Genomic DNA, 17,857 nt, shown 5'->3' on the forward strand with positions numbered 1-17,857 from the left:
GTTTGCTTGTGTTTGTTTCCAATCCACCAGTATTAGAGCTTGTTGTGGAAATGTGATTGTATAACATTTATGTGAACCTTTTATTCTAGGATGTGTGTTTTATAGATTGTCATCTGTCTCCCTGTGTCTGGTTTAATCGAGAAGCACTCTAACAGAGCGCACTTGGGTCAAATCGAGACCAGTGGTAAAAACGGTCAGTATGAAAACCTTCTCATGGGATTTGAGTTCTCTGTGTCTGTGGATGTTTGTTGGTTTGTATGTACCAAGCGCAATGCGCTGGGCTTCTTGCTTTCAAATGACTATGCGCATTAGAGAAGTAAAGTCCACATAACGAGATAAACATATTATTTTATCTCTGTGTGGCTACGCTATCCCTTTTAGATACATATCTGCTTTAATAAGAGGACATTGGTATCTGCCTTGTTAATATACTAGTACCGTATATTGACAACACCAGTAGCAATGTCCCCGCAGATTGTCTCAAGCCTGTAAGAACCAGTAGAATGAGCTGTTTACTTTAAACAGCATCTGCTGTGCTGCATGCTGACTAAAAGGGGGTGTGCGCACTTACTCTTGTGAGTGCCCTCCCCTTTAATGTATGTCATTTCCTGTGATGTAATTTCATGTACTGAGGAAGTGCTTGCCTGTTGTGGGCAATCACTTCCTGTTTGTGATAATAAAAGGCCATGCTGGTCCCCCGGGGGGGCAGTCAGAATGATGGAACTGAGAACGTAAGAAGGATGGTCATGTCTGTTCATTGGGATGAGTGTGTTGGAAGGTAAGCTAAAGTATTATATCATTAAGACGGAAATGGGTGCTTATATGAGCACAGTAGATGTGGCTGTGTGCATAGCATACAGCCAGATTGCTATTACAGATGGCGGACCAGGTATTTATGGAGCAAATGGAGCCCCCCTTTGCACAGGCAGAAAGGGGGAAGAACAGATCCCAGTCCAGGACATCAAAACGTTGTCCTGAGACAAAGGGGGTACGTCTTCTCTGTCTGATGCATTGGGGAGGTCCTGCTTTGCGAAAATAACACATTTTTCGTATTTTTGAGATAATGCTGGAAGTTTGATTGTGTGTGTGTGAGAATGTATGTGTGTGTGATTTGGATCAGCTCGAGTGTATGTTTATGGAAACTGCATGCTGTGTAACAAGGTTATAAGTAACTGAATGAGAAATGGATGAATTTTGATTTTTACCTATGTATGGGACAAGTAGATTGCATGAGTCTTGTAGAGCAATTTGTAACTGCATGTTTGTGTGCCATGTGGCTTGGGGGAGGTGCAGCCAAGGTAGCTATTTGTGTTAAACGGGCTACGTCCTGTAGGAAGGGAAATTACGTTCTGAGCAATCACTGTACGTTCCAATGGCTTGTTATAGAAGCTGATGCCAGAAAGCTGATGCCAGAATTGAACTTTGTTTGAGAAAAGAGGGTATGTTTGAGCTGTGTTATATTGTGTTATATTGTGGTTTTATGTGGTGTTTTTGTTTCATTTGATAACATGTATTACCAAGTGTGCATTCTCAATTGTGTAGTAAGATTACATACTTTTCAGTGGAACAGTTCCTAAACTGTGTGTCTGTTTAACCACTTCAGCCCTGGACCATTTTTCTAGCAAAAGACCAGACCACTTTTTGCGATTCGGCACTGCGTCGCTTTGACTGACAATTGCGCGGTCAGACGACATGGCTCCAAAACAAAATTGATGTCCTTTTTTTCCCACAAATACAGCTTTCTTTTGGTGGTATTTGATCACCCCTGCGGTTTTTATTTTTTGCGCTATAAACAAAAATAGAGCGACAATTTTGAAAAAAAAAAAACACATTATTTTTTACTTTTTGTTATAATAAATATCCCCCCAAAAATATATATAAAAACATTTTTTCCCCTGAGTATAGGCCGATACGTATTCTTCTACATATTTTTGGTAAAAAAAAAAATCGCAATAAGCGATTGATTGGTTTGCGCAAAAGTTATAGCGTTTACAAAATAGGGGATAGTTTTATGGCATTTTTATTAATAATTTTTTTTTTACTAGTAATGGCGCCGATCAGTGATTTTTATTGTGACTACAACATTATGGTGGACACATCGAACATTTTTGACACCTTTTTGGGACCATTGTCATTTATCCAGCAATCACTGCTATACAAATGCAGTGATTCCTGTGTAAATGACACTGGCGGTGAAGGGGTTAACCAGTGGGTGGCAGTGTAGGGGTTAAGTGTTCCTAGGGGTGTGTTACTAACTGTTGGGGGCTGGGCTTTCATTTAGTGAACACTGATCTCTGCTCCAATCACATGGACCAGAGATCAGCGTCACTTGTTGCTAGGCAGAACGAGGAGATGCTGTTTACAAGGGCATCTCTCCATTCAGCCGCCCCGTGAGACGATTGCGGGTATGCCTGCGGCGATCGAGTCCATAAGACCCGCGACCGGACTCACGGGGGTCCCGACCAGCAGGCCAGTGCGCCACGCTCGCGATGGCAGGGCGGCATTAAAGATTGGACATACCTGTACGCCAATATGCCTGCCCGTGCCATTCTGCCGACGTACATCGACATGCGCTGGTCGGGAACTGGTTAAGTGTGCATTTTCAAATGTGTAAGTTTGTGGGGAGAAATGTTCATTTTGGCGGGAAAAATCGCCATTTTGTTGTAGTCTAGCTTTTTTTGTCTCCCATGTGACCAGGCTCGGTGGCCATTTTGAGGATCTCTGAATCTTCCTATAGGGGAAGGTGCAGACACCATTCCCTTGTGTGTGAAACCATGTGACATGAGTCACCATCTTGTTCCTAGGCCATGTGGTCTGGGCCATCACCTTCTCTCTAGGCGCCATTTCCCTTTAAGTGACTTCTATTTTTGTACTTTTTACATGATTTTTCAGTTAAGCTATTGCATTTTCTGTAGTGAATTTTGGTTTTCAGTGGAAATCTCTACTTTGCACTGGGCTTCAGTGGATAGTGAAACTAGCTTTAAGCGAGTTTTTGTACACAGCGGTGAGTTATTTTTATTTTACAAATGTATGGGAGTATCTGAGAGGGCAATTCATTGTTTTTTTCTAGGCTTGTTTTGTATAGCCTGCATATGGGGCTAGGCTCCCCTCCCCCTCCCTTTTCCTGTAACATTGATATGTAAATGAACCCGTTCGATGGGTTCATACTGCAACATTTTGATGTATCCGCAGGAAGTAGGTGGGAGGAGCCGGGGGTCTCCGGACTCATGTTTGGAAGGATAATGGGAAAAACACTGGTGTTTGAAAGTGTTTTAAATTTAAATTTCATTTTTTTTCTAAAGTTTATACTGTAATACAGTTTTGGGTAGAGAGCAAACAGGAGGCATCCATGTTATTTGTTGTAATATCTAGATACAGAGAGAGAAGCCACATTGTTCTGTAGAGTAAGCGGGCGTAATTGTGTTTTCTGTGCGGATAAATCTGGCGACTCAGTGTATGGGCGTACAAAGGAAACACTTGTGTATGCATACACTGTGAGGGGTAGAGACTTAATTCGGGGGGTGATAAAACCTCAGATGGGGTTTCTAGTTGGGGGACTAGCTGTAGTCTGTTGATCCACCGCAGAAGATGGCACCTGGCAGTGGTCCCCAAAGTAGGTGCAACGGTTTCCCTGGACGCAGGGGTAAGACGATAAGCTGATTCGAATCGCCACGGGCACTAGGAGGTTCATGCAAGGGAAAGATTGGAGGCTTCCCACAGTCAGACTGCTGCGCAGTACATAAAGAGCCTAGTTTTGGGGCTAAGGCCATTAGACCCCTTTAAAGATTGACATAGGTGGTCCAAGGATACTATTTTTAGTATCCTTCTGGAGTTGATGTATCGCAACTGCGGCTTCAGAAATCTGTAATGGTGAGTGCGTTGATGGATGTGTAGTACTTGCTTTTGTGATTCCCAGAGGAGGAACTATGGTTAAAATTCTTTGTGTGGGTGATCCATACAATATTCTGAGATGTTCTCGTGTCTTTCCCATTGTATATATTTTTTTTTTTCTATCGCTAAGAGTGAAGGCAGAATTCCATTCGGTTGTTTTTCATTTGTAATTTTTGATTTGGAACTATGAAATATCTCCCCCACATTTGTATTTAAATGTTTGTCTCATGTCTGAATGTACTAACAAGAATACGTTTGAACCCACCGAGGCAGCCCTCTTACTTATCGCGGGTGTTGTATTTTAGTAAGAATGTGAAAGTAAGGGTTGTTGTGATATGGCTGAACCGGAGCGACTCCATCTTTATTAGTTCATATAAGATTAACTTGGGTTAACCTATTAGTTAGTTTAAACTCTATTTACTGACTGTAGCGTTTTTCCTATAAAGCATACATATAAGAAAATATAGCTTGCATAAGCAGTTTTATTCTGTACTGTCTAAATAAACAAATTGTGTCTCAATATGTCTGGGCCACCCCAGACATGACATGGGGAAGCAGGACTCATGACTGTGACTCATGAAAGCAGATGACATAATCAATGATATGTAATGTACACCTCTGTATTAACCACACCCATGTTCTATGCAATGATTGGCTAATAGCGCATATAAATTGTAGACCCGCCCAGAATTAAACCAGACAAGCTCTGAACACCAACTTTGACTCATCACTTCTTGTGTTCAGAAAAATGCTGTCTCCTTAGTGCTGCAGTGCTAAGCGGGTATTGTAAGTGTGGTAAATTGCCATAATTATACCTAGCTGGTCTTTGTCAGGTATATAGAAATACCATTTTAATCACAACAAATGGAGGCACTGCTGAAATTTGAATTTAGGACTTGACGGTGTGGTCAAACTTTTGAAGTAAACGAATAATTGTTTTTTTGCCTTAGCTTTAACACAACCCTGGTCGTATAAATTTTAATTAAGAAGAGAATTGTGAGAGGGGTCAGGCTGTTAAGAAGTGGCTCTTGGGAAGCCTGTGTCCTGTGGGACTGTTGAGAAGTTTAAAACTTAATATTACGCTCTTTTTGGGAAAGAGAATAATAAAAGGGTAATGGGGCAATTACCAATTACTACCGGGACCCACAAAACGTTTGCTCTATCTGGCTCTCCTTGTCTATCGCATTTGCATTAAAGTAATAAGATATAATAAGATATCTGTTGTCTTGTGTGGGATACAGGGCTGTATGGGGTAAGGCAGCCCCTGTTTTCACTGTTATATGGTGTCCCAATATGGTGTCTATATGGTGTCCCATATGGTGTCTATATGCTGTGCTACTGTGGCCTGATTGGATGCATGACCAGAGTTGGAGCAGATGAGCACATCTTCCTCAATGAGACACCCAAGAAGCCTGACCCAGGAACAAGACAAAGAGGATCCCAGACCGACCAGCGACTACTACAGCTCGCCATGTCATCCCTCCTGAAGAAGAGAATCTACATGTCAAGCCGTGTTTTCCTTTTTATGGACTCATATGGACTGTAAGGACTGATTCATTTCTAGGTGTAAGAAGATCAAGATTCATCGAGGAGCATATGACAAAAAAGGAGGACTGTTGTGGAAATTTGATTGTATAACATTTATGTGAACCTTTTATTCTAGGATATGTGCTCTATAGATTGTCATCGGTCTCCCTGTGTCTGGGTTAATCGAGGCGCACTCTAGCAGAGCGCACTTGGGTCAAATCGAGACCAGTGGTAAAAACGGGCAGTATGAAAACCTTCTCATGGGATTTGAGATGTGTTCTCTGTGTCTGTGGAGGTTTGTTGGTACCAATCGCAATGCGCTGGGCTTCTTGCTTTAAAATGACTATGTGCATTAGAGAAGCGAAGTCCACATAACGAGATAAACATATTATTTTGGATACATATCTGCTTTAATAAGAGGAAATTGGTATCTGCCTTGTTAATATACTAGTACCGTATATTGACAACACCAGTAGCAATGTCCCCGCACATGTCTCAAGCCTGTAGGAACCAGTAGAATTAGCTTAATAGATACTGTATACTTTAAAACAGTATCTGCTGTGCTGCATGCTGACTAAAAGGGGTGTGCGCACTTACTCTTGTGAGTCCCCCCCCCTTTAATGTATGTCATTTCCTGTGATGTATGTCATTTCATATACTGAGGAAGTGCTTGCCTGTTGTGGGCAATCACTTCCTGTTTGGGTGTTTTTGAGTCAGAATGATGGAACTGAGAACGTAAGAAGGATGGTCATGTCCGTTCATTGGGATGAGTGTGTTGGAAGGTAAGCTAAAGTATTACATCATTAAGGCGGAAATGGGTGCTTAAATTAGCACAGTAGATGTGGCTGTGTGCATAGCATACAGCCAGATTGCTATTACAAGCTGCACAATTAATTGTTAAAAAATCGTGATCTCGATTCACCCCCTCTGACTATCTCTCCTGCAGAGGTTGCCAATTCTTTCATATAAACAAATGGAGAAACTATCTGCTCACTCAGCTGTCAAAAGAAAACATCTGGGCAGTCTGCCAAGTTTTTTTTTTTTGCAACATTGTAACTAAGCTTCCTTCTTAGATCAAAGGGATAGAACTTCTGTGTAAATAAATAATCTGGGCAGACTGCCAGGTTTTCAACAACCTGTAAATGCAGGACGTTTAACAACTTAAAGTCTAAATCTTTTTCTGACACTTCTTTCTTAAAGTGGATGTAAACCCGATTTTTTTTTTATGTCATAATGTAGAGTATTTATTATCATTTGAGCCCAGTCTTGCCACAAAGAGCTAATCCAGCTCTGAGCAATCTTCTTTTATTGTTCAGTGAGATAATAAATCTTGACAAACAGAGAAAAACTTTGTCAAATCCTCCTCCTTGCTGTGAGTGACAGGTGATTTAAATATGTCGTGCACCAGCCAAAGACTGGATGTTTATAGCAGAAGTTCAGTGTAAGAAATACACAGAAGAAAATGCATGTTGATAAGGGGAGTGTAGAGGTGGGCGGGGAGTCTACTGACATCCACCCACTGAGCCCTGGAAAATAGACCCACCCACAAAATCTGCAGTTTTTCGGGTCTCATAGCAGACAGAGGGGAGACATTTGACAGATAAGTATACATGCAGGAGGCATATATTCTTCTAGATAACCAATATTGCAGTAGTTTATAAAGGATGGGAGTGGGTTTACATCCACTTTAAGTTAAAATCAATATTTTTTGCTAGAAAATTACTTGGAATCCCCACTCTATATATTTTAGCAGAGACCATAGGGAATAAAAAGGCAATTGCTGCAATATTTTATGTCAAACTGTACTTGCCCAGCAGTCTTTCAAATGCAATTTTTTGGGAAAAAATTCACTTCAATTAATAAAAAAAAAAAAAAAAAAAACAGTAAACAATAAAGTTAGCCCATTTTTTTTTGTTTTAATGTGAAAGATAATGTTACGCCGCGAGAATCGCGATCTATCTTTTAAGCAAAAAAAATCATGACTCTTATTTTCTCAGTTGTTAAACTAGGTTGAAAGGAAAATAATAAAATTCCTCCAAATCGACTTATAAAGCTACCAGAAATGTTCAGTTGTAGTTATTGCTGCCCAAGGTGGGCACACCAGCTACTGAACACAACGATGTAAATATTTGCAAAACACAGATTTGTGAAGTAACTTGATCAATTTCTTCAAAAACAGTAAATGAACAAGTAGCATACTTTTGAGTTTTAGGACTTGTGTGATACAAAAAAATGTAAAAGGGTTAAACTGTAAAGCACCACTGTCGGGGGCATATCTGCCACAAGGCAAATAAGGCCTTTGGCTTGGCAAGTATTTTCCAGGGGGTTGGCGCAGCCCAGAATCAAACCAGAACCAAACAGGTCAGAGATCTGCAGGAGAGCTGCCTTGGCAGCTGCTATCAGGTCCTCCGGGATCCCTAGAGGAGAGTATGCTTGTGCATGCACACTTGGCTGTGGACAAGTGTTGGTTGGTTAGGGAGGGTAGGTAAAAAGGTAGGTGGTGGCAGCTGCTCCAGGGGTTGTCCCCGGTTCTGCAGTCACTGTCACCGCATGGCTCCCCCGAGTCCAGTCTGCTGGAATCCCTCGTGGCTCTCTGGGATCCACTCCGATTACGGACGTGCCTGACTCTCAGTGACTGACATGGAGCAGATGGGAAGTGAATGGGGGGCGGGGCACAAGTGTAGTGCACAGCTGGTTGTGTCCCTCCCTTGTGTCCAGGACCCCGGCTCTCTCCCTCGCTGTGTTGAACCCCCAGCCAAGCGGGTGTGCTACAGGAAGAGACCAGGCTCTGCTGCTGCCCGAATTATGAGTACATGCTGCCCTCCTCTCTGCCCAGCTCTGATACGTACAGAGGGCTCTGATTCAAACCCTGCACTCTTCACTATACACCCTGCCCCCACCCCATAAAACACAGCACCCTCACTATACACCCCGCCCCTTCCTAACAGAACAATGCGCCCTGCCTTGTCACATGGTGGGGGGGTCTGATTTTAGTCGTGCCTAGGGCAGCACAAACCCAAAATACACCTCTGACCACTGTACATGACACATTGGAATACAAGTAAATTAATTAGTATATTAAATAATATATACAGAATGGCATATTTAAAATTCATATGAAAATAAAATCCCAAACCTGGTAAATGTGATTCAGTTTGAAGTGTTTAAGTAAGAGTAGCACCACAGCAGAAATAGCTTTAACAATTATCTCTTTGTGTCGATTCACATCTACTCCAAGTTTCATGCTCTGCAGTACAGTGGTTCTTTAAAAAAAAAAAAAAGACAAGTGTAAATTTTTAAGCACAAATAACAAAGCCAAGACTTTACTGTAAGTAATACTTACGGCATCTCTTCTGGAAGGACATCTGCCAGAATATTAATTGAATCTGTCTTTGCTTTAGAAGTTGGAGCTGCAGCTAGAAGGATCTTGAGCAGAGCAATCTGAAAAAAAAAGTACTTATAGTTTGTTGGGGAATGAGGAAAATTAGGAGAATTTAGGTTTTTAATAGCCTTTGAATTACAAGAAATTTAGGAATAGTTTTTATGTTATTATTACAGTTTATAGGTAAACATTATATAGCTATTTCTGTTACCTGTGACCCTCTGTGTGTAATCACATTCCCTTCTTTTTTTTACCATTGTTCAGCTAAAACTGGTTTTAACCACTCAATAAGATTATATATATATATATATATATATATATATATATATATATATATATATATATATATATATATATAATGTGTGTATATGTAAAACAAAGACTATATTTAGCTCACCGAGGACTTGAATAATGCCGTATTTATCTATTTCATCATCTGTAATATATCATTAACCACTTCAATACTGGCCACTTTCCCCCCTTTCTGCTCAGGACAATTTTCAGCGCTGTAAATTTTGAATGACGATTTTCTTCCTACAAATAGAGCTTTCTTTTGGTTGTAGTTGATCACTACTGGGGTTTTTTATTTTTTGCTAAACAAACTAAAAAAGACCTGAGATTTTTGAAAAAAATTATGTTTTTCCTTGTTATAAAATGTTGTTTTATCCTTTACTGACAGGCACCGATGAGGCTGCACTAACCGGCACTGATAAGGTGGCACGAATTTGTAGAATAGGAAAAAGGGAAAAATGGTGCAATTACCAACCTAACATTGAGAGCAACAATCAACACAATAAATACACATCGGAATAAGTGATTAAAAAAAAAAAAAAACATTATATATATATATATTTATGGTTCAGAGCCCTATGGCCGGTACGGATAAGGATGTCAAACAGGGTTAACATAAACTCACTACTTGAAATGGATTTGAAAGTGTGCCTTGGTCTAACGTACAGTATACCAAAATAAGGGGGCATACCCTAGATAAGAAATGAGGATTAAATGAAATGAACATGAAATGAAGTGAAATGAGTACTCTCGTGAGGAGTATGATGCTTGAGAAATGCCCTAAAAAGGGGGTGGGAGGGTGGGTATCGCACACAGAAACCGACAAGGAAGACAGCCGAACGGGCTGGTTAAATACCCCTCTGGGCTCCTCCCATAATTGCAGGCCACCATACTGGCCTTCTTATTTATGGTTCAGAGCCCTATGGCCGGTACGGATAAGGATGACAAACAGGGTTAACATAAACTCACTACTTGAAATGGACCTGAAAGTGTGCCTTGGTCTAACGTACGGTATACCAAAATAAGGGGGCAAAAACATTCTGGTAGGGGATAGTTCTTTATTAATTGAGTTTGATCATTGAGTGAGTTTAATAAATGCCTGAGCCATTTCCACTTGCGGATTGTGGCTGTACCGGGCGAAGCAGGCAGACTCCCACCTGCCTAACCTTTGAATGACATGGTCTGGGACCCCGTGATGGGATGTTGCTGAGGCTGGCCCAATGCGGAAGGAGTGACGGGAGTACCGGATAGGGTTCAGGTGAAAGTTGCGTAGAAGTACCCTTGTGTGTTTCACAAACTGACCAGTACTCAAGGGCTTGACGAAAAAGGAAGAAGGGGACTGGAGGCCGACTGTTTGGGGAGTAGTGTCAACAGTTGGTTGAGTGTGGCAACTGGACACCCGCTATTATCGATTCTGTAAAGTGGATGTCTACCCTGGAGCCTACTTGCTGCTCTTTAGAAACCGCTAGGTGAAGTACGAAGTGATCTTTGTAGCAGACTAAGTAGCGTCTAGGTAGCTCTTGGCCTGCTGTATTGCTGCAGGTGAACTTTTCCAGGTCGCAGGGACCCATAGTAGGCCAACACCTGGGTGCTTGTAGGACCATGCTAGGGGAGATACCAAACGAAGAGGTAGTCAGGATGGTCGGTATACCCATAAGGATGTCACCCGTTTGGGTAAGCATTTGGCACCGACCACCGGTTGGAGTTCCTGGACTTCACGTAGCATGGCTCAAATAGCGTGGGACATGAATAAAGAAGGTTTGCGGGGACAAGAAATGTTGCACGCCGGCTAGGTATAGCCGAATAGTGTTGTGGGATAGGGCTAGCTGGGTATGACAGTATGAGATAAAGGCCAGTATCTGCCTGATGTTAGAAGTTTCACAGGAGTGGTGTGTCAGAAATTTTTGAAGGCCCTCCAGGCCGTCTGGTAGGTTGAGGGTGTTGCGAGAAAGTGAGACGTTGACGAGCTTGGTCGCTGTTTGCAGATGTTGTGCTAAACAGGGGTTTAGCTGAGACCGACCAAGGATAATGGCTGATACTGGATCGGCTCCTGGCACCTGTGCAAAGAAGGTGTAGTTAAACACGAAAGCGCATCTGCTGCGAGATTGCTCTAGCCCGGGAACAACTGAATTTATAATGACAGCTGTACCAGCTGAATTTATAATGACAGCTGTACCAGCCTACACAGGAAGGACATGACTGCTAGGGATTTAGACCTATCTTTGCAATAATCTCTGCTGGTTGTCGGTGGTGAAGGCCATAGTTTGCCCTGTCGAGCAATGACCCCAGAGCTGTGCGGCTGTTACTATGGGACAGAGCTGCCATGACGGGGTGTAGCTAAAGAGGGAGGAAATCCGGGTAAACCCAGGGTTTAAGAATATTTCTGGAGGCCATGGTCCTGTATACCAATGGTGGCCAAAAATTGCAGCGAAGCCTGTGATGGTCACTACATCTGTTACTACCTGGGGTGATAGGGGCGAGATAGACGTATGAACATTGATATACCGATCTACGTAGTACGGAACCTCTGACATTGAAAGATCCGTGGTGTCCAGATTAAAGATCTGACAGGGGTCCTGAATCTGGGAGGGGAAGACCAGGATGCATGACATAAAGATCAACCCTGGGGAATGACCATATTGCAGAACTGAGCATTCTCGAAACAGACTGAAGCTGCTTCTAGGTATACCCCTGTGTGTGGGTGAAGTGTTGAAAAACTGACCTGATAGGGTCAGCTTGTCAAGGGGGAAGCTGGCGTGCGAGGATATCTTACATGTCCCTAAAGATGGCAGTTTGTGATGGGCAAGCGTTTGGCGTTAGCCACGGGCTGATGCTTCTGGATACCAGGTAGAGGGGATCTTACTGTATGGGCCGTAAACAGAGACGGCTCACCGGGGTCCTGTAAGGATAGAAATGCTGGATGCTGGCTAGATATAGCCTGATAGTGTTACGAGAAGAAGCCAGCTGCGTGTGGCAACTTGACATCTGGTGTAGAACGGAAGCTGAACTCAACTGTCCAAAGGGAGAAATGACCGACAGGAACGGCGAGTGGCTCGTATGAAAATGCCACTGGGGCCAAGTCGCCAAATGAGTACCGCTGAAAATGATGTGTTGCTGAGTGCCACCGAAAGTGCTTGCAACGATTACAAGTTATGCTAAGTTGCGCGCCTAGCCATGATAGCAAGTGTTGCGCTTAAATGTGTGCTTACAACAATAGCAAGGGAGTTAATGTCACTGGAGATGTGTTTGTAGTGGCTGTGAGCAGTATGACTGCATGTGCTTGCAAAGACTGAAGAAGTTATGCCAGGATGCATGCTTGCTATGATTGCAAGAAGTTATGCTAGGATGCATAGTTAGCTAGGTTGAAAAAGACAAAAGTCCACCCAGCCCACGACAAAATCAACAATTAAACAAACAACATTGCACAACCCGACACACCCAATGCTATACCCACAGCTGATCCAGAGGAAGGCAAAAAAAACCCGCAGAGCATGCTCCAATTAGCTACAGCAGGGGAAAAAATTCCTTCCTTATCCCCCAAGAGGCAATCAGATTTCTCCCTGGATCAACCTACCTACAATCTAGCACCCCGTTATATTACGTACGTTAGGAAAGTATTCAGGCCTTACCCAGAGCAATGCACTGAGCCAGCCAGAACTGCTTGCCAGCAAGGATAGCAATAAGTTTGTGCCTGGGGTTTGCTTAGCGACAACTGCAAAGTTTATGCTAGGATGTGTGCTAGCAACCATTGCAAGAAGTCTATGCTTGGATGCGTGCTTGCAACGGTTGCAAGAAGTTTATGCTTGGATGCGAGTCTGCCACGATTGCAGGGAGTTATGCCTGGGTGTGCTTGCGGTGATTGCAGGACGTTTGTGATTGGATGCATGCTAGCAACAATTGCACAAAGTTGTACTTGGATGTGTCCGAAATGAATCCGATATGAATCGGATGTAGGTATGAAATGAATCCTATGAATTGGTCGTATGCGATAAATCTGACACAAGCGATCGTGGAGTGTATGAAATGAATCCGATATGAATTGTTGAGTTATACCCGTAAGGCTGAAATGACAGGTGCGAATGAATGTGTTGCTGGTTTGAGTGGATTTGACTCGATAAAATGATGAGTATGTGAAATGAAATAAATTAAATGTTTGCCGTGATATAGACAAGAATCGGTATGTTGTGATTAACGATGAGTTTAGACTGTGGAGCACAGAAAGAAATGAGGTCAAGACAACTGGGGCATGCCTAGACGAATCAGTGCATGGCGGATGCTACTGGACTCGACTGACCTGCAAATATGAAGGCAAAACTAGTTGAGAGTTCCATACCTGTCACAGACAACTGGCTAAATGGTGACTTTAATGGGGGTGGTGAGTTTGAAATGAAATGAAATGAAACGAAATGGAATGAAATGAGACAAACAAACACAATGAAATGTTGCCTTAAAATGAAACATCTGCCATGACAGAGGCGCGACTCGGTCGTGACGCAGACGCAACTGACAGCGAACCGGACTCTGGAGCATGTACTGAAATGAGGCAATTAGTGAAATGAGGCCAATGAGCAAGGCCCCCGGCAGGGATCGGAACATTGTAGAACAACTGGATCCTGAACCGGGGAGCAGTACGTGACAGTGAAATCAGTGAGTCCGCCATGGCAGAGGCCCGGATCGCCATGCCGTAATCTTGCGACAGAGCACGAAACGGACTCTGGAGCATGTACTGAAATGAGGCCTGTCCTGGGGCACGCCGAGACGAATTTAGTGCACAGGTGTGATTCATATCGGAACGTGATAGGTGAAACAAAATGATACCCATGACAAAGACAAAAATCAGAGGGTGAGCCCATGATTGACAAATAAATCCTGTCTCTGGAGCATGTGCCGAAATGAGGCCAAACAGCTGGGCACACCGGAACGAATCGGTGCATCTGAAAAATGCGACAGGATTCGAATCGGAGCGTAATAAGTGACAGAAATGATATGCCATGACAGAGACAAGAATCAACAACTGGACCGATGGTTTAACAAAGAATCCATCTCTGAAGCATGTACAGAAATGAGGCCAACAACTTGGCACACCAAGGCGAATCGGTGCATACCTGAAATGCGACTGGATTCTTATTGGAGCGTAATACGTGACAAGAAATGATATGCCATGACAAAGACGAGAATCAGGGACTGTGCCTGAACCTGCGAGTGACTCAGTCTCTGGAGCATGTACTGAAATGAGGCCGAAAACTGGGGCACACCGAAGCGAATCGATGCATCGGAGATGCGACTAGATTCGAATCGGAGCGCGGTAAGTGACAGAAATTAATGAAATGATTTGAAATGATATGAAATGATTCGAAATGATATGAAATGATTTGAAATGATTCGAAATGATTTGAAATGATTCAAAATGATTTCGAAATGACTTGGACTGCTTAAAATTTGACATGACGAGCAGCCGCCTGTGACTTTAGAAATGATTCGAACGATTCGAATATATTTTTAGAAATGACTGGGGAGTAGTCCGATTGAAATTAAATGTGTACGAAATGAGGTGCCTGATGTGGCATGACCGATATGTCACGAACGAGTGACAACAACTTCTCTCGAGAAGAAAAGGAGTAGTGATATTTGAGGTAACGAGTACTGGTGACATGATTGAAAAAATAAGTTTGTGAAATGTAATGTGAGTGGTCCGTGAGTTCAGGATATCGTGTTTAGTGACATAGTAGACATGAAATAAAAAAATGGGAGCCGAAGCCCTACCTGCGACAGCCGGCCCAGATGCGTTGTACGACAACGGCAATTTTTTGAGTATTGCGACACTCGGACAAGGAAAACACACGAACGCTTACGAAGACAAGACGACTGACAACATGGACACACGATCAGGACTAACAAACACGGGAACTCACGAACACTGAACTCAACGTTTGGTCTCGAATAGTCGGCCCTAGATCTCTGACGTAGCAGATATCGCGCACAGGAACCGACAAGGAAGACAGCCGAACGGGCTGGTTAAATACCCCTCCGGGCTCCTCCCATAATTGCAGGCCACCATACCGGCCTTCTTATATATATACACACACACACACAGAGAACCCGTGATGTATATTCGTAGCGTATAGAAAAACATACACATGAATACAAAAAATACAGAGTCCCGCCAATGCAAAAAATGATAATAGTTGATAAAAATGAAAAAGGGATGATAAGCACCAGCGGCAGCTCCCTTGAGAGTAGAAGCAATTACTCTGGAAGACAATAGAAAAGGAGTGCCGTATCAAAAACAGCTTTAATGGAAAATAGGTAAAGGTGATCAAATAGCTACTCACAATTACTCAATAAGAGTTAAGCATGTGTCCTTTTTGGGACTCCTTGTACCCCCTATGGCAGTGCTCCCACCAGTCAAAGACCTCAGACCACAGATCGACCTACCATTACCATCTGGACAGCTGTCTCCTTACATCACTGGGACGCCACACTGTGGAAAGCTGCGGATTTCCTATAGACAGACTACATGTGTTTACATGCTTAACTCTTATTGAGTAATTGTGAGTAGCCATTTGGCCACCTTTACATATTTCCATTAAAGCTGTTTTTGTTACTGAACTTAGATTGGCGCACCTTGACTCCTTTCCTAATATGTAGAATTGATGGGCACTGATATGCAGCACTGATGGGCTCTAATAGGCCGCACTGATAGGCACTAATAGGCAGCACTGGTGGGTGGCACCGAGGGGCACTAATAGATGGCACTGATAAGGAGATACTGACAGTCACTACTGATGGGCACCGGCACTGTGGTTGGCATCTTTCATGGCGGCGCTAATAATCACTGTGCTGATTATAAGTACACACCCCACCTCTGACAGGAGAGCTGCCGGTTGGCTCTCCCTGTCAGCGCAAACCGAGGAAAGCCGATTACCGGCACTTCCTGGTCACAGCTGATCACATGGTAAAGAGCCTACGTCATAGGCTGTTCACCAAGATCAGAGATGCGGTGTCTCAGAGTGACACACTGCACCATGGATTGCCACTCTGCACGCCCCCAGGGCGGGAAGTGGTTAAACCAAGCTTAGTATTTTTATTATACTTTTGAGGTAAGTTGTTAGAATTATCGCACCAAATTCACATAACTGAAAGGTTAAACGTAGGAACCTGAAAATAATAAAAAATGTAACCCTTTATTACATAATGGTGCTGTGAACAGGATGTTTAACCCTTTCAGTGCTGGTGTGACATGCAATAATAAACCCTTGAAGTGCTGGTGGTAGTATAGTGGGTTATTATGTGGTAGCCCTTGTACACACGGTCGGACATTCTGACGGAAAATGTCCGATCGGACCGTGTTGTCGGGTTAATTCGACCGTGTGTGGGCTCCATCGGACTGTTTCCGGCGGAATATCCGACCGACAAAGTTTTAGAGCTGGGCTATAAAATTTTCCGACAACATGATCCGATCAAACTTTGTCCAATCGTTTGTAGAGAATTCCGGTCAGACAAAGTGCCATGCATGCTCAGATCAAATTCCCAGACCAAAGCTATTGGCTACTAGCCGGAACGTAGTCCCGTCGTAACTAAATTACGCCATCACGTTACGAATGATCAGATTTTCCGACGACTTTGTCCGACCGTGTGTATGCAACACCAGTTTCGGACAAAATCCTTTGGACAAAATTCGGCGGATTTTGTTGTCAGAATGTCCGACCGTGTGTACAAGGGCTTAGACATGCTTAAATATAGCAAAGGGGGTAGATGATCCGAAGTTTCCACTTACTGTGTGCTTAGCGGGCAAGTGGTGCAAAACACTAGATTTTTTGAGATATGGAAAATATGAGCGGATGACCCTGCCAGGTGAGGAGTGGCCCTGAACTGGTGCTCATATAGCTCTTATTTTGAGAATGGCAAAAGAAAAGCAGAGGACCTTAGCAGGCAAAAAAAATGGATTGAAAATTTGAACTATGCTGGCGCTCAGATTGTGGTTACTGCAGCAACATAGGATATGTCTGCTCAGATCTAAACGTTGCGCTCGGTCTTTTTTTTTTTAGCTGGCTATTGATGAGGGAATGATACTTGTATGAAGATGTAGCTGTGACATCTTTGCCTATTGATGTGATTATGCATGTTTTCATGTAAGGTTATTACCTTACTGTGGTTTCGTACCAGAGCCATCTAGTGACCAGATATGGGTAACGCACCCAGGGCTCGACAAAAGGTGTGCCAGGTCGCACTTGCGACTAGAATTAGCGACCTGGCGCCTGGGGCCCCCCGGCGTGACCACGTCGGGCCGTGCAGCCAGCGGCCGGTAATTGAGCCCCCGGCTTTGAGGCCTTCTACGATCCTATGGTTCCTTCTGGAATCTGGCTTCCTCTTGTGGTGGCCGTTGGAATTATAACCAGCAATGCTAATGGAGCTTCCCCTGCCTGCCAGCCTATCTCCTTCCTTTTACTCAGAACCCCTAAACATAATATATATATATTTCTAACACCCTAGAGAATAAAATGGTGGTCGTTGCAATACTAGTCTGTCACACCATATTTGCACAGCGGACTTACAAGCGCACTTTTTTGGGGAAAATTTATTTAATAAAAAAAAAAAAAAAAGACAACAGTAAAGTTAGCCCAATTTTTTTTTATATTGTGAAAGATAATGTTACGTCGAGTAAATCGATACCCAACATGTCATGCTTCAAAATTGCGCCTGCTCATGGAATGGCGACAAACTTTTACCCTTTAAAATCTCCATAGGCGACGTTTAAAAAATTCT

General features: G+C 43.1%; 1 protein-coding gene across 4 annotated transcripts in view; it reads right to left on the reverse strand.

Annotated features, from left to right (window-relative positions):
* STRIP1 (striatin interacting protein 1) overlaps positions 1–17,857 on the reverse strand; it is a 722,689-nt gene that overhangs the window by 102,003 nt on the left and 602,829 nt on the right. For all 4 annotated transcript variants that reach the window (XM_077467363.1, XM_077467360.1, XM_077467361.1 and 1 more), the window contains 2 exons: positions 8,762–8,859; positions 8,555–8,681 (listed from right to left, as the gene is read on the reverse strand). In XM_077467363.1, the coding sequence (XP_077323489.1) occupies positions 8,555–8,681; positions 8,762–8,859 (225 nt within the window). The remainder of the gene's footprint in view (positions 1–8,554; positions 8,682–8,761; positions 8,860–17,857) is intronic.

This window comes from Lithobates pipiens, unplaced genomic scaffold (assembly GCF_037356315.1).
Source record: "Lithobates pipiens isolate NorthernLeopardFrog02 unplaced genomic scaffold, aLitPip1_a1.2 Scaffold_52, whole genome shotgun sequence".
Taxonomy (NCBI): Eukaryota; Metazoa; Chordata; class Amphibia; order Anura; family Ranidae; genus Lithobates; species Lithobates pipiens.